A 27,918-nucleotide genomic window follows, 5' to 3' on the forward strand; every position below is an offset into this window, starting at 1 on the left:
CGACTCGCCAACCGCCTGCTGGGAGGGCCCTGGGAGCGCGGCAGCCATGCTTTTGCTGGGCGGTCCCCACCTGTCATCTAGTAGCGTGACTCTGACGCTATCCCTAGGACTAGGAGAAGACATTCCCTTGTCAACATGGTTGTGTTTTACCACCACTCTGAGAGCAGCGGTCGAGGGCACCAAAAGGACTGAGAGGAATGCACACCACTGCCTCCAACAGTTTGGACGGCTTATGGAGGTGGGAGAGGGCGAGCTGGACGGCAGCCTCCGCCTTGCTCCCCTTCCAGGGTTCCACCACCTCGCGGGGTCCCCAACCGCTAACTGCGCCCTGGTCCCGCCCCAGGCCCCGCCCCACGCTCTCGGCTGGCCGCCGGGGCCAGCAACTGGCCCGAGGCCGCGCCCCAGGAGTCCGCCTACCCCGGGCCGCCTGCCCGGCCCGGTGGGTGGGCGCGGGGCCGCCTCTACCGGCTGGCGGCAGTGACTCGACGACCTTGGCCCAGAGGCTCTAGCGGGAACCCACCCACGGCGGCGGCGCGGACTTTGCCCAGCGCGGTGGACGGAGCGGACCGTGTGTCCGCGGGCGGGCCGCAGAGATGTTGGCCTTCGCTGCCAGGACCGTGGTGAGTGCGGCCGGGAAGCCGGCCTAGCGGGCCCTGGACCGGGCGGGCGGGCCGCAGACCGGGCCAGCAGCGCAGCTACGCCCGAGTGGGAAAACCGGCCGTCAAGGCGCCGCGGCCCGGTGCCTGCAGTCCAGCCTCACCAGCAGCTGCTGGGCCGGGGTCGGCAGGTGGGCTAACTCCGCCTGTCAGAGGGGGAGACTGAGGCTTAAGGTCAGAGGCTAGATCGAAGCCACACTCTGTGGCGCCAAATTCCAAAGACCCGGCAGACACAGTAAGGACCCTGGCTTCGGGCAGCACCTCCACCTTAGGCCCGGAGCCAAGGAGCGGAGAGACCAGGAGTGTCTCCTCACGGTTATTCTCTGCCTCACACACCTGTCGCACGCTCAGCCTGAGCCATTTCTTCCCTGGCCAGAGCCACGTCTCCAACCCCATCCAGTTGGTCACCTTCCCCGGGTTTATCAAATGGCCCCTGGGGTATTGTGTGTGGCCAGAGACACTTCAGTGAGGGCATCAAGCTGGGCTGCTCAGAAAGTCCTCAGAATTGGCAGAAGGCAGCAGGTGGTAGCCCCATGCCCTCCCTCTCCACCAGTCACTCGCCCAACTTGATTAACAACCGCACACCCCCATGCCTCCACCCCTACCCCCAATCTTCCCCGGGAGCAGCTTGGAGCAGGTAGTGCTGCTATCCTGACTTGGATTCCTTTCCTCTCTACTCCAAGTATATCTCTGTTTGTATCTCCCTCTGTCTGGGCCAAGAAGGGTATTCAGACACTGCCAGGCCCAGAGGGCTGAGGTACCGCACCTGCCCAGAGGCTTTTCCAGATTTTCCAGGACCTCAGAGCGCCATCTCATCCTTGCCACTGCCACCTGAGCTCTGTTCCCATCCCACAGATGGCCTCTGGGTCATATTCTAGGACCTGCTAAATGGCCTGATCACTTTACTGCCAGGAAAACTGAGGCAAGGGGAGACTTGGCCAGCATCCCCGGACTCAAATCTAGTCCAGTCTCAAAGCCAGCATCCTCTGTTCTGGGTTATTTATTTATTTATTTGTCTGCACTGGGTCTTAGTCGCGGCACTCGGACTCTTTAGTTGCAGCATGCACGTGGGATCCAGTTCCCGGACCAGGGATCAAACTCGGGTCCCCTGCATTGGGAACTCCGAGTCCTTTCCACTGCACCACCAGGGAAGTCCCTGGTTTATTTTATTTTATTTTTTTGCGGTACGCGGGCCTCTCACTGTTGTGGCCTCTCCTGTTGTGGAGCGCAGGCTCAGCGGCCATGGCTCACGGGCCCAGCCGCTCCGTGGCATGTGGGATCTTCCCAGACCGGGACACGAACCCGTGTCCCCTGCATCGGCAGGCGGACTCTCAACCACTGTGCCACCAGGGAAGCCCTCTGGTTTATTTTTAATGCCCAAAGATCTCGTAACCCCCAGCTGAATGAGCCACAACTCAAGAGAGCCAGGCTTTGGTGGAAGGGTGGCCCAGAAGGGCCCCAAGAGTCTTGGAGGGAAATGTCCATTTATACTCCCTTCCCAGTGTCTGCTCCTTTGCACCAACCCCTGTTTTCAGGACTATATTCAGGGTTGTAGTTTAACCTCAGCGGCCAAGCAGCTTCTGTCCTCCAGCCAAGTTGTGCCTCATCAAAAACACCTATGCAGATTCTGACAGGTGCATTTTTAAAACCTCTTGGCCTGCCTCCTTGGCATTGGGCCCACCCAGGGAAGAAAGGGAAAAGTTGTCCAGGTTTCCTTCTACTCCAGTGCACACCGCCAGCCCTCTCACCTCCTCCCCATTCCTCCACTTCTGGAAGCTCAAGAGGGTGGAACAGCTGCTCCTGGGACAGCCATAACCCCAGATGCCACCACAGCTGCTGTAGCCAGCGCCGCTGCCCCCTCTGCCTCCCCCTGAATCTTGGCTCTTGTCTTTTCTTTCCAGCCCGGGCAAGTGGCTGCCTCTTGCTAGGTTCTGCTCACCCACTTGGTAGCACAGTTAGGCTTAGAGATCCAGCCCAAGGCAGACAGACAGGGCTCAAACCCTCAGTCCTGCCATGGAGGACGGGCAGCAGAAAGAGAAGGTATGAAACGGAGCCTCTGCCGCTTGCCTGCCCACTGCTGCCAGCAGCCTCGGACCCTCCTGTCTCTCTCTCTGTCCGCCTCCAGAGTCTCCAGACTCTCTCCCTCTGTCAGCTCTCACCCTCCTTGCCAGGCCACTGAGCTCTCTCTTGGCACAGCGCTGCCCCCATGCCACCCCTGTCCCCACCCCACAGACAGGAAAAAGCCCAAGACCTCGCCCTCACCCAGAGGTACTGTCGTCGTCTGGCCCTATCTGATTTTCTCTTCTTTCCTCCCATGTCTCCACCTGGTAAGGATGGGAGGAAAGGAGGTGGGGACCTCCGGGAGGGAGTGGTCACCTCACTGCTGGCTGGCTCATCGTCCCAGGGTGAGAAAGGTGGGGCCCTGTGCATCCAATAAGTGAGAGGTCCCTCTGAGCTCTGCCACCCCCAGGGTGAGAAAGGTGGGGCCCTGTGCCTCCAATAGGTGAGAGGTCCCTCTGAGCTCTGCCACCCCCAGTAGGTGCCGTTCATCCTGACTCGGTTCCTCTGAGTGCTGCCAAGATCAGTGGCCACTCCCCACCCTCCTCCATCCCTACTTACATCTCCTGGCTCCTAAGAGGTGGAGACACCTACAGCTGGAGAGCTGGGAAACCAGGGCAGTCACCACCCAAGAGGCCGTCTCTGTCCCCAGGAGTGGGCACAGAAGTGCCCAGGACTTCGGCTTTGGGATTGCCAGGGCCTCCCAGAGCCGGTGCGAGAATGAGTAGGATGTTCTGCCGCCTGCAGGTGAAGCCCCTGGGCTTCCTCAAGCCCTCCTCCATGATGACGGTTTCCAGTCGCTTTAAGACACACCAGGACTCGCTACCCCGGCTGCCCGTGCCCCCGCTCCAGCAGACCCTGGACCATTATCTCAAGGCGCTGCAGCCCATCGTGAGCGAGGAGGAGTGGGCCCAAACCAAGCAGCTGGTGGAAGAGTTTCAGACCGCGGGGGGCGTAGGGGAGCGCCTGCAGAAGGGGCTGGAGCGCAGGGCCAGGAAGATGGAGAACTGGGTGAGTGAGAAGGCAGGGGCACACCAGTCCCCTTGACTCGCGTGCAGGGTTAGGGCAACAGGGCACCCCCCACCCAGAGACCCTGGGTCGTTGTGAGCGTCCCTCCTGTGGCCTGTTGCTGGCTGCACACCCCAGATTTTCCAATACGGGCTGCTCTGGTGCAGCCATTTGCACCACAGAGTTTCTTGAGCACTTACTCTGTGCCCGACACCAGGCAGGGTGCTGGGAGAGCAAGAGGGGCGCCGTCAGCAGCCTGCGGGAGCTGACATTCAAGTAGGGCAGGAGGAGGACACGCGCAAGTGGACGAGGTCTTCTCAGCCAGTGACGTTCTATAGAAATGAAAAGGACGATGCGAGAGCGAGAGTGGAGAACAGTAGCATCTTCATTCTGAAGGGGCAGAGAGGGCAGGGAGGAGGCGGTGCTGGGTCTGAGACAGATAGAGGGAACAGCACGGGCAAAGGTGGCAACAGCTCGCGCGTTTGGGGACAGAGGCTAGAGTGGAGGGCAAGGGCAGGGCGGGGCCCCCAGGAGAATTCGGCACTTGGACTTGAGCTCAGTGGGAGGGGGCTGCAGGGTGATTATATTGACAGTGACTCATTGTCCTGGTTCTGTGTCTCAGTCTGTCACAAAGTCGTGTTCAGCGTGTGCAGACGCCCCGGGCCGTGTCTGTGTGCATCTTACACCTCAACGTGCAGTTAGAGAGGACTGCCCTGCTGCTGGGAGGGAAGCAGGGTGGGACAGGGAGCCCGGTGGGGAGAGGGGGGGAAGTCATTTGGTCCAGGGTATATTTCGGGGGTGGACAGTCCTGTCCTAAAGCAACTGTGTGGGTGAAGCGAAGGGGAATGTGTTGAGAGAGGGGTGAATGAGGGAGAAGCGGGTGTGCAGGAGAGGACCAGAGCCAGGTCTGGCCCTACAACGTGAGGGGCGCTGTGAGGGAGCGGGTGGAAGGGTGGGGGCTGCACAGAGGAGGGGGGAGTCATCAGCTGGCAGAGGGCACAGATGAGCCTTGGCGGGTCAGGGCCTTGGACCCTGGAATCAGGGTCTCAGCAAGTCTGAGACCTGGCAGTTTTCTAGCTTTCTTTAGCCCAGAATGACTGCTTCAGACAGAATCTGCTGGCTGAAGGGCTGGGGTCACCACCCCCTCGCCACTCACAGGGCTCTTAAGGGGCTCTCCCACTGCCCAGCAGATTCTCACGGAGGGAATGCCCACATCGATAGGATCTCCCCTTGACTCCCGAGCTCGGGTCAGAGGCTCTGAGGTCCTTGGTGACCTGAGGGCTCCTGGCTAAAGGCCAGCCCAGCCCGGCTGTCCTCAAGGGGAGGGAGTTCCTGTCTGCCCCTCCCTGATCTACAGATGAGGAAACTGAGGCCCAGAGAGATAGATTGAAATCCCAGAGGCACACAGCAGCTCTCCAGGAGGCCCCGAGTTAGACAGGAGGGTCTGGCTGATCAGGGGCCATGTCTCCAGGTCACAAATCAGCAGACAGCAGTCGCCCACTGGCCTGCTGTGCACCCGGGCACGTTGTCCTCCTTCACCCCTTGCCAGGGGCCCAAAGCCAGCAGTTTCCCAAGGGGAGTCTGTGTGGTGAAGAGGCACGTCCCAGTGCTGTTTAAGATGGGATGCGGAAGCATGGTGGGGCCTGGGTCTCCAGGGACTGAGGGACCTGCCACAAAGAGGCACATTGGGCCTGTGCTTGGGGGAGTGTGTAGCGGGGGCGATGTTGCCATCAGCACCTGAGGTACAAGGGTGACAGTCACCTGGTTGTCCCAAGACAGGAGCCTTTAGCGCATGTCCGTGGCTAGTCCCCAGAGATACCCTGCCCTGGGCGGAGGACGGCCAGCCCAGTAGAGACGCAACGTGTCACCTACATCTTGTCACTAGTGCAATGATTTGTCTTTACAGTGAGCTCCCCAGATTACCCTGACCTTGAGATCCAAGTGGGTGTCCATTCCCTAGTATGACAGCAACAAAACTGAGGCCACAGAGGACCAGGATTCCTGAGGGCTCTTCTGAACCCCGGGCTCCTGCCTACCTGGACAGTGCCTACCTGAGATGGGCAAAAACTCATTCATCAGACATTCTTTTTATATAGCTTTCTCTGTTTTCCTTTCTGTCTATCAGACAGACGTTTTTATTTCTAAAAGTATTAAAATCATTGACCTAAAACATGTAAGATAAGGAAAAATGGTTGATATTTCCACCTCTGTTCTTGCCCCCACCCCAGGTTTCCTGCCAGTCTTTGCTTCTTGGCAGTGTTGCCTGATTTCCCTCGCTAATGCTGATTGGCTCCATCTAAAGGGAGGATGATGGGATGCTGCTGGGTTTAAGGGATTGGGCGGGGTCTGGATCTGAGCATTCACTTTGAGAATCTGTGCTCCCTAGAGGGGACAGAGGGTGCCCAGCCAGGTCCACTGGCCCTGGTGGGGAAGGGGCAACCTGGTCCCCATGCACCCCTCCTCACAGGCTCTGGTCCTTCCCCCAGCTGTCTGACTGGTGGCTTAAAACAGCCTATCTCCAGTACCGCCAGCCCGTAGTCATCTATTCCAGCCCTGGTTTGGTGCTGCCCAGGCAAGACTTTGTGGATCGGCAGGGCCAGCTCAGGTGAGTGGCCAAGGTGGGCGTGGGGCTCTGGGCTTTCTGCTGGGAGATCGGAAGGGCCCCGGCCCTGTTACCTTTCATCCCCACAAACAGCCTTAGGAAGTAGGGAGCGTCATCCCTGTTTTACAGGTACGGAAACAGGATCAGAGCAGTGAAGGCACCTGCTCAAGATCACCTTTCGGGATTGGCTGACCCAGACAGGAAGCAGGATCTTCCTGGCTCCAAAGCTTCATAACTGTTAACCACCAAACTGCAGACTGGGGCCCCTCCCTCCTGCTAAGCCTGAGGCCACCCCTCAGCCCAGTTCTGGCACCTCACCACTCCTTCCTGCTCGCCTCCGCTGGCCACAGGGGTGACCTTTGTACACAGTCCTCTTTCCACATTTGGCCATGTCACTTTGCCTTGGCCTCTGTTCCAGTCCTACCAGGGGTAAAAATACCAGTGACGGGGATCTCCTGCCCAAGGACTAGACACTCACGGCTATCACTGCTTCTCTTAAAGGGATCAGGGCACCCCAGGAAGGGCCAGGGGTTCAGGCCCAGGAACTCTAGCCAGTGGGCCCCATGTTGGAGGCCAGGAGCACCCCCAGGCTTCGGGCATGGTTGACATGGCCCAGACAGTCCAGGGATGAAGGGCAGGATGAGCAAGGTGGCCTGGGGGACACAGAGGCCCAGAAACAGGAAGGGATCTAGGAGAGGGGAACACGTCATGCCCCTGCCCTCCCATTCACCCTTCCCCTACCCCCGCAGTCCTAGGTCCCTCCATGACTGATGCCTCAGAGCAGGGTGACGGCCTTCCAGACTCCAGGCTGTGGATCAGGGCCTCAGGCCCGCTGCGGTGGAGTCAGAGGGCACTGGCTCATAACCCAGCCATAATCATGCTGCTGTCCCTGCCAGGCGCCTGGCCGCACATCTCCCTAATCCCTTTCCCTAGAGATTACGTGGGCCGGGACTGGAACACAGGTTCTGCACTTGAACTCCTTCAGGTTCTCTGTAAGCAGGAGAGAGGAGGAAGGTAGTAGGTCGCTTCCCTGGACTAGGCTGCGCCCATCACCCTGGCGTCTCTGACCCAGGGACCTCCTTCTGGGTGTCCACACAGCCTTCTGATCTCTAACTGGTCCCTCCAGGTTCGCTGCCAAATTAATCGAGGGTGTGTTGGATTTCAAGGCCAGGATTGACCAGTGAGTGGCCCCGCCCCCACCCTGTCTCCTCCCACCTTGACTGCCTACCTGCCACAGCCCCTCCAGCCGGCCCCGCCCTACCCTAAACCGGAGCCCCCTCCCCGCACCCCGCACCCCCTGCCGGGGTGCTGAGCAGGCCCAGAGCTCAGTCGCTTTCACTTCCTGTTGACCCAGCCTCTTTGGGGGCTGGGGAGACAGACCTGGGTCCTCCGCTCCAGCCGCCGTGACCTCCTCCGGGTGGTCCTATTCCAAGAGAGCCTGGAATTGGCGTCCCAGCCAAAGAGGACACCGCCCCCCCGCCGCCCCCCCCCCCCCGGGGTTGACTTGCTGCTTCATCTTCCCTGTGGCAAACTGAAGCCCAGAGAGGAGAAGGGAGTTTCCAGGGTGACTCACGAGCAGGGTGGATTTCGGGCCTCCTGACCCAGTCGGGCTCCAACAGGCCCCCCTGCAACCGACCTCACGCTGAGGGGGCGGGGGGACACGAAGGGGCCCAACACTGCTTGCGTGAGCCCCACTGCCTGACCAAGCCCGCAGCCATAGCCAGCAGCTCCCTGTGGGTCCCGCCTTCCTCCCTGTCCCTCTGCCCCTGCAGCGAGACCCTGCCCGTGGAGTACCTGGGGGGAAAGCCGCTGTGCATGAACCAGTACTATCAGATCCTGTCCTCCTGCCGCGTGCCGGGCCCCAAGCAGGATTCGGTCACCAACTTCAGCAAGACCAAGAAGCCACCCATGCACATCACCGTGGTGCACAACTACCAAGTGGGTGGGCCCCCGCAGCCTTAGCCCCCGTGGTGCACAACTACCAAGTGGGTGCCCCCCCGCCCCGAAGCCTTAGCCCCGCGCTCAGTTGCCCGGAGGAGAGGGGCAGGGCTGAGAGTCAGCTTCCCCAACACACCTGCCCATGTGCCCCCGGAACAGGCAGGCCCTGGGCCTCTCTCTGCCCTGGGTCTCCAGCCAGGCCCCAGCCTGGGGGAGGCCAGGAAGGGCTATGGGCCTGGGCAGCCTGGGGAGAGCAGTGCAGGGACCTCCTCCCATCTCCTCGCCCTCAGCCTGACGCCATCCTCTCAGCTGGGCTGCCCAGGCCAGGAGGAGGCTATGCTGGGAGGTGACTGCTGCCCATCTGAGGCTCCCACGAACCGCCTTCTCTCCACCTGCCTGTGCCCGGACAGTTTTTCGAGTTGGATGTGTACCACAGCGATGGGACGCCCCTGACCTCGGATCAGATCTTCACGCAGCTGGAGAAGATCTGGAACTCATCACTGCAAACCAACAAAGAGCCTGTGGGCATCCTCACCTCCAACCACCGTAACTCCTGGGCCAAGGCATACAGCACCCTCATCAAAGGTACCCCTGGGATGGGAGGGGAGGCCCACACCAGGCCCTGGGCAGCCACAAGTCTCACTGAATCCTCTCAACTCGGAGCGGGTGCTGTTGGCCCCATTCCACAGAAGAGGAAACTGCAGTGCGGTTGGGTCCAGTTAGTTCATTCTTTCTATTAAGTAGCAAGTTGCCGTGAGAATGCAAGTCCTCTGGCTGAGGAGCCCACCTCCACCTTCCCTCCACATCCCGTGTTGGTCAGGAGCATTGTCCCCAGAGTCAGCCCCCGGGTCGGATCCCTGACTGCCTCAACGGCTCTCTGCGTGACCTGGGCTTCTGTTTCCTCCTTTCTGAAGTGGGTCAGGTGTTAGCCCTGCCTCACGGGGTGCCGTGGGGCCGCAGGCCCCTGCCAAGTGAAGCTCCGGAGGCCTCCCCAGGCCTGGCCCCCATGCCACCACACACACACGCACACACACATCCCCACAGACAAGGTGAACCGGGAGTCGGTGCACTCCATTCAGAAGAGCATCTTCACCGTGTGCCTGGACGCACCCATGCCTTGGGTCTCGGAAGACGTGCGCCGCAGCCAGGTGGCTGGCCAGATGCTGCACGGGGGTGGCAGCAAGCTCAACAGCGGCAACCGCTGGTTCGACAAAACGCTGCAGGTGAGGACCTGGCAGGGCCAGGGCTCCCGCCCAGGCATGCACCCAGCCTTGGCCCACTGCTGCCCCGGGACTTCCTGCCCCTCCCCAGCCCGGAGTCCCTGGCTTCCCAGCTTGTAAAGCAGCGGGGAAGCCAGAAGGTGGGCGGGGCTATACCTAGCAGCAGTCAGCCTGTCATTACTGGGCCTGGCCTGGTAACCCGCGTCACTCCTCCGACATATCCATCAGCAGATCAGAGAGAGCCTGGGATGTGGGGCCAGGCAGAGTGGCCCAACCTTGGTCGTGACTTTCCCTCTGTACCTGTAAAATGGGGTGGTAGGACTCGCAAGGGTCGTTGCGAGGACTCGGAAAGGTCTGTTTAGCACGGGATGTGCTTAGCGTGACCTGGGACAGGTGTTCCAAGGCCCCCAGTGAGTGTTAGCTGTTAGGAATAAGAGTAATAAGTCAGCAGAACCCCTTGAGATGGTTCAGGGACGCCCTACCCATGGGACCCAACCGGAGAGTGGCTCCAGGGACCTGGGGCTGTCGGGGTCCCCATTCTCCTCTGCAGTTCATCGTGGCAGAAGACGGCTCCTGTGGGCTCGTTTATGAGCATGCGGCAGCAGAGGGACCCCCCATCATCACCCTTGTGGACCACGTCATTGAGTTCACGTGAGTGTGGTTCGCCCATCCTCCAGCCAGTTCTCCAGCTCCTGATGACAGGTGACACAGAGGCGACAGAGTAGCCCTCAGAGGAGCAACGGCATTCTCCCTTATACCTGGGAATCTGTTTCTTCAGAGGAAGCCAGAAGAGGGCATGGGTTTTAGAGTCGATCAAACCAGGGTTTGAATTCTGGCTCTGCCACTTCTCAGCCTTGTGACCTTGGACAAGTCCCTTCCCCTCCTCCGTTTCCCCATTTAAAAGCTGAAATGAAGGCAGTTCTCAGAAGAACAAACCCAAAAGTCTCCCTGGGCTGGTCCCCGCCAGCTTCGGGGACCCATCCTAATCCCGGGGATGGACCCAGGCTCCCAAGACGCCCGGCAGGAGGCTGAGACCCCCACGTCCTATGCAGGAAGAAGCCCGAGCTCGTGCGGTCTCCCATGGTGCCCCTGCCCATGCCCAAGAAGCTGCGGTTCAACATCACCCCCGAGATCAAGAGCGACATCGAGAAGGCCAAGCAGAATCTCAGCATGTGAGTGCTGGGTGGCAGGCGGGCGGGGCCGGGCCCCTCTAGCCAGCACAAGAGTCAGCTCTGCCATCGTGCCTGGCTGGTTCTGAGACTGCCCTCGGCCCCTCCCTGGGGCTGGCAGAGGCTGCCCGGTGTCTGCTCCTCACCCACCTCCCCCGACCCCCAGCATGATCCAGGACCTGGACATCACGATGTTGATGTTCCACCACTTTGGGAAGGACTTCCCCAAGTCTGAGAAGCTGAGCCCAGACTCCTTCATCCAGATGGCACTACAGCTGGCCTACTACAGGTGCGCCCCGCCCCCCATGAAGGAGGGATGAAGCCTGGGGGCGGAGGCGGGGGACCTGCCAGGTGTGCTCAGCCCACCTCCCGCCCAGGATCTACGGGCAGGCGTGCGCCACCTATGAAAGCGCCTCTCTGCGCATGTTTCACCTGGGCCGTACCGACACCATCCGCTCGGCCTCCATGGACTCCCTGACCTTCGTCAAGGCCATGGATAACCCTGATGTGACGGTGAGAGGTCCGGGGCAAGGGTGGGAGAGCTGGGTTCGAGCCTTCTCCCTTCCTGCTCATTCTGTCAACACGCAGTGAGCACCTATTGTGTTCCAGTCCTGTGGTGGATACTGGGCATCTAGGGGGAGATGGAGCCATGAATTTATCAGCGTGGAGCTTTCTTTCAGCCAAAGAGAAAAGGAAACTGCAGTGGACCCTTGAACAACATAGGGGTTAGGGTCACCGCAGAAATCCACATGTAACTTTGTAGTCAGCTCTGTGTCCATGGTTCTGCACCTGCAGGTTCAACCCACCACGGGTCATGTCATACTGTCGAATTTATTGAAAACAATCCACGTGTAAGTGGACCCGCACAGTTCAAACCCGAGTTGTTCAAGGGTCAGTCATCAGCAGTGAGCACTTGCCCTGTGTCAGGCCTTGGCTGGGGGCTGGCCAGAGAGATGGCAGCTCCAGTTCCTGGTCTCAGGGAGCTCAGAATCTAGAGTGGGGAGTGGGCCACTGAGGAAGGTGGCAAGAACAGGAAGCTGCAGCTCCCTGTCCCCTCCCCCTGCCCAGGAGCACCAGAAGGTGGGGCTGCTGCGGAAGGCCGTGCAGGCCCACCGAGCCTACACCGAGCAGGTGAGCCGGCCCTTCCTGTCCCTGCTTGCGTGACCCGGGCGTTTCCCACTGGCCTGTCCACCTGCCTGTCCATCCCTGCAGCCAATGGCTGCTCCCCTTAGCATCAGACACCCCTCCCCTAAGGCTTGGGGCACTTGGAGCAAAGCTGAACATCCCCATTTTACAGTGGGAGAAACCAAGGCGAGGCCCAGTGGCTGCCCGGGTCGGCCTCTGGATCTTGCGTCATCACGGCTTCCCCGATGCCCCTGGAGCCCAGGATGCTGAGGGTGTGCACGGGCTGGCAGACAGCAGGGGTCCTGCCCTCTGACAGCTTGGGCTGCAGTCCAGGGGTGGAGGTCTGGTTCCCATCCTGGCCCTGAGCACTTGTACATGCCAGGCTTTGCCCATGTCACATGCAGAGGTCTATCTAGATCTCACTGCCGCCCCGCAAAGGGAGTTTAGTGACTGTCCCTATTTCACAGATGAAGACACTGAGGCTTCAAGATGTAAGTGACCTGCCAAGGTCCCTGCCAGGATGATGCCACCCAGCTGCAGTCCTGTGCTCTTAGGCTGCACCTTCCTGCCTCCCTGGGTGGGTCCCTGGGCCTCAGTTTCCCCATCTGTGAAGTGAGGGCTCTTCTGCTTGGCTGCCCTGGTCTCACGGGTCTGAGGGGCCAGTGAATGGAAGAGGCATTGCCGCCATGGGCTCCTGAGGAGGGCAGCGGTGCCTCGTGGGCCTGAAGCCCCTGTTCCTGACAGCTCCCCTTCCTGCAGGCCATCCGTGGGGAGGCCTTCGACCGCCACCTCCTGGGCCTGAAGCTGCAGGCCATCGAAGACCTGGTGAGCATGCCCGACATCTTCATGGACACCTCCTACGCCATCGCCATGCACTTCAACCTCTCCACCAGCCAGGTGGGCCACTGCCCTAGGTGCCCTGGGGTGGCAGGGAACAGAAGCCACTAGAAACTGGAGACGGACAAAGGCTGCACTGAGTGGAGCCGAGGTCCAGAACACGGTCACTTGGTGGTGATGTGACGCACACAGGCGCACTCCCGAAGCAGCTGAGCTTTGGAGGAGGAGCTGGGGTCAGGGGGCTTCGCTGCAGCTCGGGCAGGCCGGGAAGGAGTCAGGATCCCCCCCGCCCGCTTTCATGCATTCACTGATCAGATGTGAAGGAACGTCTGATCCATGCCAGCCTGTGCTGGGCACTGGGGTAGAGCAGGGACAGACCACTGCCCCTGCCCCCAGGGGCTCACAGTCCAGACAGGAAGCACAGGGAATGAGACAGTCCCCCCTCAGGGACGTCAGGGAAGTCTCTGTAGGGAGGTGACACAAGAACTGCACCCCAAAGAATGAAAGGGAGTAAGCTGTCGGCTGGAGACGAGGAGAGGGCGTCTCAGGCAGGGCACGGTGGGAGCCGACGTGGAAAGGCAGGCTGGTGCCGCGACGGGGCTGGGATGAGAGCCTTGGTCCTGTGCCATTCTCAGGTCCCTGCCAAGACAGACTGTGTCATGTTCTTTGGGCCTGTGGTCCCAGATGGCTACGGTGTCTGCTATAACCCCATGGAGGCGCACATCAACTTCTCCGTGTCGGCCTACAACAGCTGCGCAGAGACCAATGCGGTCCGCCTGGCGCACTACCTGGAGAAGGCGCTCCTGGACATGCGCGCTCTGCTGCAGAGCCACCCCCAGGCCAAGCTCTGAGCCCCGCTGCTCAGGCCTGCCGGTGCCACGGCCAAGCCGCCTTGGGCTGGCCCACCCACCGGGCCCTAGTCCTTCGCTCCCTCTCCCCCTGGGCCCCCGCAGATCCGACCGAGTCTGGGATGGCATCCCCCAGCGGGGCCCGCGGGGCCGAGCTGAGTACCTTCCGTGGGTCCTCACCAGCACCCGGGCTGAGTCCAGAAGCTGAGCAGGAGGTCGGGCCCGGCGCCCAGCATCTCACCCGCCGTGGCCTCCTCCTGGGAGAGGAACCAGCCGAGCTCATCCCTCGTCAGGGTGGGGACTAGGGAGTCCCTTTCTTACTAGCTCAGCTCTGCCCAGGTCCTCCCGGGTACGCGGCCAGGCTTGGGTCTGTACCCTGATCCCTAAGCTCCCAAGGACCTAGAGACAGGGTTACCTGGAGCTGGGGGCCTCCAGGCTTCCCCAGGGCTGAGGGGCCAGGGCGCAAGGTGTGCTGGTGGGGGGGAAGTCCACGCTGCGTCACAGCACCGTCCCCCGCGGCTCCGTGCTCTTCTGGGTGACGTGGCTCACAGGCCCCAGCTCGCTTGCTTCCACACAGCTTGATTCCTGAACCATGTCCTGTTGTATAACAGTATCACGCGAGGCAGTTAATAAAGGGGAAATTTGTTGGGAAAGAGTTGTTTCAGCCGAGGAGGCAGGCAGGGTGCGGCAGATGCCTGGCTTTGCCTTCCTGCAGCTTCCCCCGCATCTGGGAGCTGGTGTCCAAGCCGCCAGTGGGCCCAAGGGGAGGGCTCCCAGAGGAGCGGAGCTCTCAGGCTTGGGTCAGGAGGCCAAGGGCCAGCTCGGACCTCAGGGCTCTGGGCCAGGACGGCACCAGACCCAGGCCTGCGTTCTTCGTGGATACCTCCCACCTACCCATGACTTGGGCCTCTCCAGTGCCATGGGCTGTGCGCCAGGACAGCCCTCCCAGGGGACCGTGGGGCCCGATACCCTCGAGTCTGGTTGTCTGGGCAGTGTGGCTGACACCCAGGGCCCAAGGCCTCATCTGCTGCCTTGCACTGAGCCCATCAGGAGTGGTGGCTGGGCAGCCATGCTGACCCCAGCCCCAGCCACTGCCTGGGACCACCAGGCACCAGATCATGTGGCCACCCGGTCCAAACATTGTATCTGTCCCCAACCCCACGCACCTGGTACAGGCAGGGTGTCCTGCCAAAGTCAGCTGGGCTGTCTGTGGAGAGCGGAGGGACTCTGGCCCTGAGGAAGACACATGTGAAGCCCCAATTGGAGATGCCAAGGGTGGGAGAGGCTACCCAGCCTGTGGGGGCGGTGCTTCATGGCCTGGCTGACCTGCGGTGGTCACCGCGGGAGGCGGGTCCTGAGGTGGTGTCCGTTTTGCAGATGACGGAACAGGCTCGGGGAGCACGTGCCTCACCATGGGGCGAAGCCTCGGGGAGCAAGGAGTAGAGCCCAGCCCGTGGGGGAGTGGGTGTCACCCGAGGCCTGGCTGCTCCTTGGGACCCCGGCAAGGCCGGCAGGGTGGGGTATTGCCAGGGCAGGGGTGCACGAGTGTCCCTTCAGGGACCTCAAGCAGGAGGACCAGAAGAGAATCCCACCTCAACAGCACAGAGGCCTTGCTCTGCAGCTGGGGAGCGGGGCGGGCCCCTGGTGTCCGCAGGCTGGGTCTCAGGAAGCAGGGCCCGCAGCCGGAGCTGAGCGTGCCCTGTGTGAGCAGCGCTAGGGCGGAGCTGCACCGACCCAGCCGGGGGCAGGCAGGGAGGGGAGACAGTGATGCAGGCCAAGGACACTGCAGTGACACACACCCAGGACTCCTGAAACTCAAGTTCTAAGAACTGTATGGGTCTGACTGTAAGGCAGGATTTTTTCCCAAAACGTTATCCTTCAGAAGTGAGGTCATTCCGCTGCATCTGAGTTGCTATAGGTCTCATAACACAGAGGCTCACTCGGTTCTTGAGGGCAGCGAAGTACCGCTTGGGGAAGACACATGTAGCACCTAAACAACCCCATTCAGTGTCAGATGGAATGCTTAGAGGTCCCCGGGTGGAGCTTCTGGGGGAAAAAAGTCAAAAGAACGATGAAGATGTAGTAATTACTCCTGAGGGTGTGACCTGTGGCCTCACACTTTGCAAGTGTTGAATGCAGGACAAGCAAGTGTCTTACGGGTCTCTGGACGTGAGGGGAGGTAAGTTTGGGGCAGGTCACATACTCCTACAGGAGCGATTTTTAAAATCCAGCTGTCTGAATGTTACACCAGTATGTTTGGAATAAAATTTCAAGTACACTGTCATGCATGAAATCCAGAAGGTGCTGCTGTATCCCAAACTGCCTGTCTAGTGGACTCAGGAGAACTAGGTCAGCAGACCCAGAGGTTGCCCAGGGACAACCAGACCCTGATGCCAATGATGCAGAAGAACTTTTTTTTTTTTTGCAAAATCAGTGAAAAAGAACTGTCCTCAATTTATGTACTTTGTGTAATACAGCATTTGAAATTTGAGAATAATAAAATTAATAATAAAGATTACTTGGCTTTTACCTAGGTCCTCTAAAAGTTTGTCCGGGTTGGCATGAACTTGATTTTGCTCTCTCCATTGGGAAAGTGCAGTGGCTGGAATCAAGGGCAGGCCTGGAGCAGAGCCCCAAGGTTGAGTGAGGGCTGGACGCCATGGGCCAAGTTAAAGGCTTGGGTTTTATCCCAAGACACTGAGGACGATGCTTTAGGAAGATGCTGAGGAATGGACTGAAGGGCCCTGATGGGTGGGGATGAGGGCCACCTGCCAGGAGGCTTTGCTGCTGCTGAGCAGGGGGTAGTGGGCTGGGACCCAGACTGGCCTGGAAGGCAGAGAAAGTGGCTATTTCAAAAGACACTGACAAGGTGGAGTGAGCAGGGCTTGGTGACCAACTGAATGGGAAAAGGAGTTGGGCAACCCGCAGGTGGGGTGCTGGGCAGCTCTCTGAGAGCCCAACCAGGGTGAACGTGTGGGTGAGTGCCAACTGGGGTAAAAAGCAGCGTTTACCCGGGATTCAGGGAAACCTCAGGGCTCATGAGACGGCCCCGTCCTCTCTCTTGCTGCATCCTGGATTTCCTCTGACCTCCAGTTTTTCTCTTTAACTATGTCTAGTCTGCTGTTAAATCTACCTACTGAGTTCTTGTTTTTTAGCTATCATATTTTCCAGTATTCATTGAAAAATCTGCCAGCATTCACGTTATAGTTTCCTGTTCTCTGCAGATACACATATATATATACACACATACATACATACATACATACATATATATTTATTTCTGGCTGCCTTGGGTCTTCGTTGCTGCGTGCGGGCTTTCTCCATTTGTGGTGAGCGGGGGCTATACTTCGTTGTGGTGCGTGGGCTTCTCATTGAAGTGGCTTCTCGTGGAGCACGGGCTCTAGGCGTGTGGGCTTCAGTAGTTGCAGCACGCAGGCCCTAGAGTTCATGGGCTTCAGTAGTTGTGGTGCGTGGGCTCAATAGTTGTGGCTCGCAGGCTCTAGAGCGCAAGCTCAGTGGTTGTAGCACACGGGCTTAGCTGCTCCATGACATGTGAGATCTTCCCGGACCGGGGATCAAATCTGTGTCCCCTGCACTGGCAGGTGGATTCTCAACCAGTGCACGCCCAGCAAAGTCCTGCAGATACTTTCAAGTTTGTCCCTTACTTCTTTAAAAAAGTAAAACAACTTAAAATCTGTGCTCGATCATTCCAGCACCTGAAGTATGTGTGGGTTTGTTTCTAATACTTGTTTCCAGCTAGTTCTCAAGGATGGTGGTGATTCCTTTCCTACCTGGTCATCTTTGTCTATATTTTGTTCATGGTAGTTTCTTAAAACTGTATAAATAATTGAAGTCTGGCATGAAGGTTCCTTCTTCCAGAGATCTGTTTGCTTCTGCCACACGTCTGGGATGAGGTCACCTTAACTAAATGTCCAGGTTGTGTGGACCGTGGTAGGGAACCCAAACCCAGCCTTCGAGCTCATGTGAGGATGGGATTACTTCTGATTCACCTGAGGGTGAAGCTGTTATGAATCTCAGGTTAATGAATTAAAGAAGGGTTAGAACCCCCACATTGGACCCCTGAAATGGCTTGTGTTCTTTTCACTCCTACAAGGCGTCCAAAACCCAGGTCAGTTTGCAGTTATTTCTTCCAAAGCACGATACTCACCTGTCCGCACGCTAAAGCAGCACTGAACTCAGCAAGGAGTGGAGGTCTGTATCCTGGCAGAGGCTTAGGAAGGACATGCAGGTTGTCCCCAGTCTTCAAGGGCTGTCACATGAAGGAGAAGCTAGGCTTACTGAGAGCAGAGCCAGCCAGCGCCACAGGGGGAGGTAGACTGGGACGAAAAAAACTCAGTGGAAGGGAGCTGTCCTCAGACCCCAGTGGGGTATGTCACAGAGGCCATTCCAACCCTGGCTTTGGGGGCTGGAGGGGACTAGGTGTCTTGGAGACGCGCACGATCTTCTGGTCTTAACCATGCCCTTGCCCCTCGGGTTGTGTGTCCGCACAGCCACGTCCCCGGCTCCTCCCATCAGCTCAGTCAACATGTTCAAGCTGCCAGAGTTGAAGATTTTATTTTAAAACAATAGTAAACAATTTTCATTGATTTTTCTTAAGTCAAACCACCTCACACTTGGCTTATCTCAGGCAAAATGTAAAAAATAAAAATGAGAAGGGAAGGAAAGGAAAATGTGGGGACTGACCAACCTTCCCCAGAAACAGGCCCCTGGTCCTGGCATCTGGAATGGCTTTGGACACTGTCTTTAACAAATGAGAAAAGAAAGCACCAAAATATTGTGCTTCAGCAGCAGATTAGGAACCTCCACAAAGAAAAGGCGGCCGGGGGAGGGAGGGGGGTCGGGCCCTGAACACAGGTCCCGAGCAGCCTGGTTCAGTTCTAGAAGCTTCCAAGTCTGGACGCATCTCCTCTCCACAGCTCCATTTCAAGGCGGCTTCAAGATTGGGAGGAGTCGTCCTCCGAGCTGGGCAGTGGGGATCTGTGAGCCACACCCCGGACACAGGTTTGGGGTGACCCAAGCAGGTTCCCAGCCTCTCGGAGGGGGGTCGGGAAGGACAAGGAATGCTCAGAGCACACAGAGGGGAGGGAAGGGTGGGGACAGTAGGCACCGCTACCCCACTCCTCTCACCAGCTCCTGCTTCCTCTGCATTTTGTTCGGGTGGAGATGAAGACGACCCACTAGCGGACGCAGGACAGGAAAGAGCTGTAAACAGCTTGGGTTTGCTCACCCACAGGCGCAGGCTCTTTCATCAGAAAGGGACCGCTGTCTTGGGGACAGGGAACCAGAGAAAGCCCTTGCAGCGCAGGGTCGATGCGGGTAGGACACAGCGATGGCAGCGCAGACGCCTGCTCTCTCTGGGCCTGGCTCCCACACGGGAAACACTGACCGAGGTTCTGGAATGGCGTTGGCGGCAGGGGGGGCATGGGGGTGCTCCCTCCTCCTGGGCCCCCAGGCCATCTCTCGGGCCCAGGGCAAAGGGCCTGGGAAGCTGACCTGGGCTCCTCGGTACGCAGGGCAGCCCCCGCAGAGCTGGGTCTTCCAGTCCCTCTCCAAAATCCCATCTGCCTTTGACAAAACCAAAAAATAAATAGTGTGCATTTTTCACGCCACCTACATTTCCTGGCCCTGCGGCCAGAGATTCAAGCCCTCCTTCTCTACCCCATGCCCCAGTGCCCACGTCAGGGGCACTTTCCGCCCAACTGGGGGCTGGCAGCAGCACTGTGAGGGTCTCTGGCTGTGAGGCCCCCCGGCAACAGGCCCTCCAGGGTCCTGGCTGAGGGGCTGGCTCAGCCCTTTGGTCCACCTTGTTCATTAAAATTAAAATAAGAAAAAAAAGGCTCCACTCGGTGACTTGGGTCTGTAGAGGTCTCTGCTTCGTCCCTCTGTCTGTCATTCCATCCACCCTGCAAGGCATCGTGCAGGCCAGATCTGGAGGCTGGAGACAGCCACACTCACCCGTCACTGCAGTTTCGTCCCCAGCTTGCGCTGTCTGTTCCTGCAAAGTGGGGGTGGGGGTCAGATGAGGGGACTCCTGGCGTCCAGTGACTCGCCCCTCAGCTGTCTCCTTCCTCCCCACAATCCCATCAGAATGAGTGAGGGTCCACTCCCAGTAGCCCCAGTGGTTGGCTCAAGCTGGGCCAATCAGAGCTCCTGCCCTGGGACCTGGGACTTGGGGCCTAGAGAGGGTCAATGTCTCTGCTGGGCCTGTATCACAGGTGCTCAGCTCTGGAATCCAAGTGCAGCCAGGAGGCCAGGGCAGGGGCGGGGGCCAGGACGGGAGAACAGAGGCAAGAGGGACCTGGCTGGATTCCAGTAATCATGGGCAGTTCCCACTTATAGATAAGCCAGCATAAGTGGGGTTCTGTTACCATCAACCTAAACAGACAAGAAGGTAGTGAGTTCTCCATTTGGGATATACATAAGCAAAGGTAGGAGCACTCCTGATACAAGTTATCGAGTGGATCTGAGTACCTGACTTGGGGGTGTGGCAATACCTACGACGGGCTCAGGAGCCTGAAGGAAGCAGGGGCAGCCCCGTTCCCTGGAGGGCCTGGCTCCTCGAGACCCCACTGAAATTCAGAAACTGTCCCCACAGGTCCTGCGTGATGCAGCCCCAGCCTCGTGCCATGGCCAGCCCCCTTCTTCCCTGGGCTCCAGCCACACCTGCCTCTGTCTGTTTGGTGGACTCCCCAAGCTTGCTGTTCTCAGAAGCATTGCACAAGCTGTTCCCTATGCTGAGAGCACTCTCCCTGCTAAACCCCAACTTGGACAGTCCCGCTTTCTCTCTGCTCAGACCTGTCACAGCGGCCAGCCAGTCCAACCACACACCCTCACAGCACGCTGCTGTCACGAGCTCTCAAGCCCGAGGCACTTGTCGCACAGGTAGGTGCCTCATTCCTCGTGTCCCCCCTGCCGGCCACTGCCGCCCACAGCCTGGCACAGAGCAGGTGCACATGGAAGTTTGGGTACATCAAGGTGGGTGGCGGCCAGCCGGGAGAGGCGGGGCCGCTCTGGGAGCCAGGTGGAGAGCCTGGGCCAGCTGGGGCCTTCCGCCAATAACAGGATTGCCTGCCCTAACCCCTCAAATCCCCTTTCCTCAGGATCCAGGGCTTTACCCTTAAGTTCGTTAGGATAATTGGGACCATGATGCCCTAGACACACTTCCCGGCTGCTGTGACCCCGCCCTGTGGTTCCTCTCACCAGGAACCCAGGGCTCCTCAGGAAACCTCCCAGGCTTGTGCTGGAGCCCAACCTCGCCTCGGCTCCCCTCTGAACCTGGGAAGGAGCCAGGCCTTCCCGACCCCACCTGGCACCCCACCCAGGATGTGGGGTGCATGGAGAGCTGAGTCAGAAGAAGCCTCCAAAGCCAGCTTTGCCCTGACTGGCTGTGCAAACACGGGTGCCCCTAACTCACCACACCTCAGTTTACCCCTCCAGAGGAAAGTGTCTGGACTAAACAGTCCCGAGGGGGGTCGACACACAGGCCCCCAGAGAATCCTGGCTGCCCAGCTCTCTGGTTCCAGGCCACAGAGGTTAAAAGCATGGCCCTGGGGCTTCCCTGGTGGCGCAGTGGTTGAGAGTCCGCCTGCCGATGCAGGGGACACGGGTTCGTGCCCTGGTCCGGGAAGATCCCACATGTCGTGGAGCAGCTAGGCCGGTGAGCCATGGCCGCTGAGCCTATGCATCCGGAGCCTGTGCTCCGCAACGGGAGAGGCCACAACAGTGAGAGGCCCGCGTACCGCAAAAAAAGGAAAAAAAAAAAAAAAAAAGAGAGAAAAAAAGCATGGCCCTGGGCTCAACAGCCTAGGTTCCCAGCCCAGCTCCCACACCCACGATCTGCAAACCCTTGGTCAAGTGATTCCTCTCCTCCCCTCTCTGAGCCTCAGTTTTCTCATCTGTAAAATGGGGTCCAGGGGAGGATTCAATGAGGCAGTGCAAGAAAAGTGCTTAGGCAAGTGCCCGGCTCTCAGGCAGCCTTCCAAAACTGGGGGCGGCACTGACTGAGGGATGTGCCCCACTGAGCCAGGACCCAGTGATTGCTATCCCCTTGACTCACCTGGCTTCTGCCCGGGTTACCGTGTACTCAAACCAGAGTACGTTGGGAATGAGGCTCGTGTCTCGGATTAGGAAGAACTCAGAGATAGGCCTGGAGAGACAGACACCCGGAAATCCAGGACCATATCAGAACATGAGTCTGTCACCAAGCCAGACTCTCCCACCAGTGCTTGGGGCCGGCGATGCACCCTCTCCCCACCACTTTGCCTGGCCTGTGCAAGACCCAGATGTGTCGCCTGTGTGACACTCAGGCAGGTCCAATGCCCCAAGGCACACACAGCCCAGAAGGACACATGCTGCTTTCCAAGTCCCTGCCAGGCAAGGAGAGAGGCTGGCATCTTGGCTTCTGGGCTGAGAAAACGCCTGGGGGAGATGGAAGCCAGACGAGCGGGGCCTGCAGCCCTATGCCCACCAGAGGCCTGGGCACTAGGGCCCTCCCAGGGAGACTGAGGCTGGTGTCAGGACGCCTGGGCCCTCCCACTGATGGCCCCTTCGCAGGAAGGGGCACGGGCCATAGTGCCTGGGAAGGTTGGGGGAGCGGGGGACAGCAGCAGGGGCAGGAGGCAGTTACCAGGCTGCTATCCTAGGGAACAGGGGGGTGAGGACCTCCTGCGTGAAGACGAACCAGGCGATGGCCATGAGGCCTCCAGCGATGCCCCCATAGAGCACCTGGCTCCAGGTGTGGTACAGCAGGTAGACCCTGGGCCAAGGACAGAGGGAAGTTCATGAGAGCCAGCCAGAGACAGTCCTGCACAGCCTCCCTGCACGCCTGAGTGCCAGCTTCCCTGGACCTCTGCACATACACGGGAGACATACACAGACGGGGCAGGCCCCTGTGACCACACGGACTCAGAGCTACTTCTAGAAGGAGGCAAGGGGTTGGACCCCAACAGCTGCTCCCCTGACTCTAGAAGTGAAGAGATGGCTCAGCTAGGATTTGCCTCCCTTCTGTCCAGCCCTTGAACTTGGAGTTTGTCTGCAAGGGGCTGCTCCAGGACCTTGGGAACAGATGGCTAACCCTAGAACCTTGGGCCCAACCAAGAGGAGAGAGCAAGGATTGGGTTGGAAGGGGCAGCTGGAGCCCTGGCCCTTGAAAATGAGAGGCCTAGAGCTTCCCTGGTGGTGCAGTGGTTAAGAATCCGCCAATGCAGGGGACACGGGTTCGAGCCCTGGTCCGGGAAGATCTCACATGCCACGGAGCAACTAAGCCTGTAAGCCACAACTACCAAGCCTGCGCTCTAGAGCCCATGAGCCACAACTACTGAGCCCGCGCGCCTAGAGCCCGTGCTCCGCAGCAAGAGAAGCCACCGCAAGGAGAAGCCCGCGCACCGCAACGAAGAGCAGCCCCCGCTCGCTGCAACTTGAGAAAGCCCGCATGCAGCAATGAAGACCCAACGCAGCCAAAAATAAAAAAATAAAAATAAATAAATAAAATAAAATGAGAGGCCTGGGACCCCCTTCGCAGCCCTGCCCTACAGGCTCTGGGACTCGGGTCCACAGCGAGGTCCAATAGGGACCAAGTATCCAGTGGGCAGGGCGTGGGGCAGGGGCTCTCCCTCCCTCTGTACCTGCTATAGGAGACTAGAAACGCCACGGTGAGGAGACCCAGGGAGAGTACATGCCTCCACAGCAAGTCCAGGAACCTGGCGTTGTTCGTTTGGTGCATTCTGGGAAAACAAGCCTGTTAGGTGGCCTCGGCCCACAGCCTGGGGCCCAGGCCTCCCACACAGCCCCGGCCCCAGCCACATGCTCCCTGGGCACCTTCTGCCTTGGCTGCAGCTCCTCCCACCCCCAGTAGAGGCCAAGCCCTAAATGGCATCCAAAGGGCTTGCAGCAAGTCCCTGGCAGAGGCCAGCCTGGGCCAGTTCAGGGCCACCCCAGCCAGGGCAGAAGCTCACCTTAAATACAGAAAAAGGAAGGAATAGACGGAGAAGAACCACATAAACTGGGAATGGCTGGAGGGCATCCCGTACTTGGTGCCCACTGCCGTGTGGGGACCTGGTGGAGACAGAGAGCAGGGCATGATGGGAGGATGCAGGCCTCCCAGTAATGCCCTAACCTGGGGGACCCGCAGACCCCCAAGGCCTGGGCCCTACCTCCACAGGGCCGTGGCTCCTGGATGACGTGTTTGATCAGCCAGTTGACCCCCTCGTTCAGTGCCAAGCCCCCAAGGAACGAGATCTGCTGGGAAGATGCATGGTCAGCAGGGCCTCTGTGTGCTTGCTGGCCGCCGCCCAGCCCAAAGGCCGTGGCCGCCCACTGAACCTCCAGCCCAGTGGACAACCTGCAACCAGCCAGGAGGCTCCACACACCTCAAGAAAGGTGGAAGCAGGGGAGGGAAGGCAAAGCCCCTGGGAAGGAATGGTGAGGCCCCTCCTCCCTGGGGTGGGAGTGACTCACTCACCGTGTGCAGCTCCCGCTTGAATATGATGAGGGTCACAAAACCAACGATGACAAATATGGGGCTGAGGCTCAGGTAGGCAAGGAGATGGCCAGAGAGATCACCTGGGCAAGGCAGGGAGAACAGGATGAGGACAGAGCGCAGCCATGGGAGAGGGCCTGGCCCCCAGCAAGCCAAGTAGAGCCTCAGTCAGAGGTGGTCCCAGCCGGGCCCGGAGCGCAAGGCCAGGCGGCTGGGGGTGCCTCAGCCTTCCAAGCTCACCGCTCGTCCTCAGTCATGGGCACAGCGTGTTTACTAAGCACTCAGGTTCACAGATCGTGAGTTTAAAGCAGGTGCCTTCACTCTCCCTGTTCTACAGATGACGACACTGAGTCCCACAGGGGCTGCATGATTTGTCCAAAGTCACACAGCCAGAAAGAGGTAGGATCTGACTAAAATCCGAGTCTCTAGCCTGGTCCAGGTGCTACACCCACTATCCCACCAAAGCGGATATTTGAACCTGGCTTGGTCTGACCCCAGAGGCTGGGCCCTGTCCCAGGAGGCAGCCTGGCGGGCACATGGATGACTCCGGAACGCAGTGCTGTGCGGAGACCGACCCAGCCAAGCCCTGGGCCTCCAGGGCAACCTGGTGTTCTCTGAACACCGCACAGACTTGGGTCTACACTGTGGACTCTGACAGGGACCAAGGCTGGGGGTGGGGGTGAAGCTCCGTTGCCCACTATGGCCACCCGCTGCAGTAACAGCTTCTCACTGCCTCTCTACTGGCAAAAAAATTGGCTACCTATTGACTACCTGCTTTTTACCCCCAATAGGTCTCAGCAGGAGGATCCTGGAGCCAACAGACAGGAGCCACTTTCCTGCTAGTCCAAAAGCCACCCTCACCATTTGAGACAGGGCAGCTATGTAGCAGCTCTGGGGTCAGAGAGTGTGGTTTAGTTCCCGTGCCAGCACTTGCTGGCTACACGACCTCAGGCAAGGACTTCACCTCCCTGAGCCTCAGCTCTCTCACCCGTGAAATGGGGATATCAGTAGCCACCTCCTACAGCCATGGGAGCTCTGATGTGACCAGGCCTGTGAGACGCCCAGCTCGGTCCCTGGCACCCAGGACACTTCCATGTTTGGAGAACTCAGTGTGGGAAATCGCCCCACCACCAGCCTGGCCTCACACAGGCAGCAGGAAGGTACCCACCCAAGGCCGAGCCCAGATTCCAGGCTGAAGGGATGGGCACATACCTGGCCTCCCCCACACCTACCCAGGGTAGGGCTGGCTTTGAACTGGCCTGGGAGAACAGGCCAGCAACATAGGTCCAAATGCTAGTACTGCCATAGGCCCCCTGGATGACACTGGGTGAGGCCCTTCCTTTTTCTGGGTTCTGTCTCCTCATCCACACGGCGGCCTGGCCCCCTCCAGCCCTGAGATTCTGGGTCTCTCAGCTGCCCAGCCGACGCCCAGGACACTGGGTCATCAGGAGGACAGGAAATGGCTGGCGCCCCCAAAGCCTCGGCCATCTCCATGGCCCGTCTCACAGCAAGCGCCACCTCTGGGCCTCCCTGCAGATGCTGTCAGCAACTCTGCCTTGACCATCCTCTTGTCTAAGACCCCCGGTGGCTCTCTCGGCCCTTAGGATAAGTCCCACCTCAATCCAGCTCATCAAGCCCTGCAGTCCTGGCCCTGCTTCCCTCCCACCTTCTGCTCCAGTTCCAGGAACCAAATTCTAGTTCCCTGAACGCACCATGCTCTGTCCTACTTCTGGACCTTTGCACACACTGTTTCCCCCACCTGGGATGCTGTCTGGGTTAACTCAACATAAATTAAGTACCCACCACAGTGGGGAAAAAAAAAAAAAAAATCACACTCCTGCCATTGCAAAGCTCTCAGAATCTGTAACCAGGGCATCGTTCAGGACACCACTCATTAGTGGAGCTATCCGGCCTGCATCTGTCTCTCCCTCTAGAAAGTAGGCGCCATGAGTGCAGGGATGGGGTCTCTACACCCCACTCAATTCCCCCAAGCCCCGCACAGCGCCTGGCACTAACTGGGCTCTAAAATGATGTTAAATGAAAGGAGAATGGATGAAGGAAGCAGGGTCCGTGTGATGAGGGGCACGAAGGAGAAGTGCAGGGGGTCACAGAAGAGTTAGCAGGGGCACTAGACCTTGAGGGAGGCCCCCAGGTTCAGCCAGGTCTCTCCTCCAGGCACCCACAGTCCCTGCAAAGGGTCCCTCATCACAGCCTGCGTCATGCCGCTCACGTCTGCCAGCCTCCTCCTTCCAGGCCAGGGAGGGGAAATCATGAAGGTGCCGAGGACTTAAGCAGGTCCCTTCCCCACTCCAGGCCTTGGTTTCCGTCCTGTAAAGTGGGCTTTTTTTTTTTCACAGTCTGGGAGTCCAGGTACATATTGGTTTGTTCACCGTTCAAAATGCAGAGCGAGCCCAGGGCCTGGCATTCAGGAGGTGCTCAGTGGATACCAGCTGAATGAAGGATGAGTGAATGGCAGGGAGGCAGGCAGACAGTAGGGCCCAACAGCTGCAGGGCCGCCCCATCCCCAATATAACCCAGAACACCTAGGGTCAAAGTTTCCTGGCATCCAGTCCTCAGCAGGGCCAGGTTCTCATGTCTCTGCATGAGTAGGCCCTTCCTGGGGCAACCAGGGCTCAATGAGGGGGCCCCCAGCCTCACCCAACACCCAGCCATCCTACACATAGATGGCAGTGTGGGCTTGAGAGGGTGCTGGGAAGGCGGCATCATGTTAACTGCAGTTATTTCTTCAATGTTTACTGTATGCGAGGCACTGCACTCAGCATTTCTCACATCTCCTATTTCTGATTCTCACGTCACCACTAGAAGGGAGGCACTGTGATTAGTTCCACTTTAGAGAGGCACAGAGAGGTGAAGTCACTTGCTCAAGGCCTCGGCCTGAACTCTGACCCCAAGGCCCAAGCTCTGCACCAATCTACTAAACGGCCTCCAGAACGCTCACTACAGGACCTCACGGATGGAAAACGCTGAGCTTCTGGAGCTGTGTCTGATGGGAAGCTCCAGAAGTTAACATCCCAGAGGCTGCCTGACCCCTCACCGGGTTCCCTGAGTTGTAGAGCAGTGCCCCCTACCCAGGGCGTGGCATCAGAAGTACTCAAACAACGAAGAGCTGCCCGGCCTCGATTTGCACACTCCCAGCAATGGGGAGCTCTTTCTTCCAGGCAGCCCCAAAGCACTGTTTGAAGGAAAAAGGCACTCCCTACACGCCGAGGAGAGAGTTCAGCCTCTCCGGCTCCGGGAAGGGCGGGGAAGAAGGGCCCAGGTCCAGGCCAGTGATCCGTTCCCGCCTCACGCACACCACCGCCCCATTACAGCCCACCGGCGCCCCGGGACCCAGTGGAGCAACCCCGGCCGCGCAGCCGCAGAGTGCGCGAGCGAGCGGCTCACAATTTCGCCCAGCTCATCGCCACACTACTGCGCCTGCGCGGCGCGCGCGCCGGCCGAACCCTCCGTGGCTCACTATTTGACAGTTCCCACCCCGGTCCCCCGGCGCCCCCTCTGCGGGCTTGCGCCGGCCGGAGCGCCCGGCACTGACCGGCCGGCCCCAGGAAGGCGTCCTCGAAGCCGGGGTTGTCTTTTACCTGCAGGATATTCGACGTGGGTGAGGGTCACCGGCCGCCACGAAGCGGGGAGCGAGCACTGTCCGTCCGCTGCCATCTTACCCGGAGACCGGGCTTCGCCGAGCAGCCAATAGGGAGCCAGGGGGGCGGTGGTCCTGACCTATCACGCCGGGGGAGGTGCCGCGCGCCCAATCGGAGGCCGATACAGGTAGCGGCGCAGCCATTCACCGTGCAGGCCGTGGGGCAGGCCCGAGCGGCGAATCAGGAAGCAGGGCCCCTAGGAGCCTGCGAGCCGGCCAAGACGGCGCCCAATCCGGGACGAGCGCAGGTAGGTGGCTAACCAATCAGAGAAAAGGAGGGTTTCAGCACACAACAGAGAGC

The 27,918-nt window shown here is 59.3% G+C and overlaps 2 protein-coding genes across 5 annotated transcripts; one reads left to right on the forward strand and one right to left on the reverse strand.

The window, feature by feature from the left end:
- Positions 1–16: 16 nt before the first annotated feature.
- Positions 17–15,990, forward strand: CRAT (carnitine O-acetyltransferase). 2 transcript variants are annotated; one of them, XM_030858399.3, is made up of 14 exons: positions 17–620; positions 3,462–3,725; positions 6,209–6,327; positions 7,451–7,504; positions 8,097–8,262; positions 8,673–8,847; positions 9,307–9,485; positions 10,033–10,133; positions 10,535–10,654; positions 10,818–10,940; positions 11,029–11,164; positions 11,720–11,782; positions 12,536–12,673; positions 13,249–15,990. In XM_030858399.3, the coding sequence occupies exons 1-14, from the start codon at positions 594–596 to the stop codon at positions 13,462–13,464; spliced, it is 1,881 nt and encodes a 626-aa protein (XP_030714259.1). In that variant the 5' UTR covers positions 17–593; the 3' UTR covers positions 13,465–15,990. The 2 variants fall into 2 exon arrangements, with proteins under 2 accessions (XP_030714259.1, XP_060156304.1); XM_060300321.2 differs by lacking the exons at positions 11,720–11,782; positions 12,536–12,673; positions 13,249–15,990 and adding an exon at positions 11,447–11,708.
- On the reverse strand, positions 11,159–27,652 carry DOLPP1 (dolichyldiphosphatase 1). 3 transcript variants are annotated; one of them, XR_009564236.2, is made up of 12 exons: positions 27,559–27,652; positions 23,942–24,042; positions 23,634–23,718; positions 23,436–23,535; positions 23,106–23,204; positions 22,109–22,237; positions 21,539–21,628; positions 18,170–19,477; positions 17,630–18,016; positions 14,628–14,694; positions 13,877–14,058; positions 11,159–13,252 (listed from the first exon to the last, which is right to left on the reverse strand). XR_009564236.2 is itself a non-coding variant. In XM_030858408.2 (9 exons), the coding sequence occupies exons 1-8, from the start codon at positions 27,632–27,634 to the stop codon at positions 19,441–19,443; spliced, it is 717 nt and encodes a 238-aa protein (XP_030714268.1). In that variant the 5' UTR covers positions 27,635–27,652; the 3' UTR covers positions 18,021–19,043; positions 19,438–19,440. The 3 variants fall into 3 exon arrangements, 2 of the variants coding, with proteins under 2 accessions (XP_030714268.1, XP_030714267.1); XM_030858408.2 differs by lacking the exons at positions 11,159–13,252; positions 13,877–14,058; positions 14,628–14,694; positions 17,630–18,016 and having other exon boundaries at positions 18,021–19,043; positions 19,438–19,477; XM_030858407.2 differs by lacking the exons at positions 11,159–13,252; positions 13,877–14,058; positions 14,628–14,694; positions 17,630–18,016 and having other exon boundaries at positions 18,021–19,477.
- Positions 27,653–27,918: the final 266 nt, after the last annotated feature.

Source organism: Globicephala melas, chromosome 6, assembly GCF_963455315.2.
Source record: "Globicephala melas chromosome 6, mGloMel1.2, whole genome shotgun sequence".
Taxonomy (NCBI): domain Eukaryota; kingdom Metazoa; phylum Chordata; class Mammalia; order Artiodactyla; family Delphinidae; genus Globicephala; species Globicephala melas.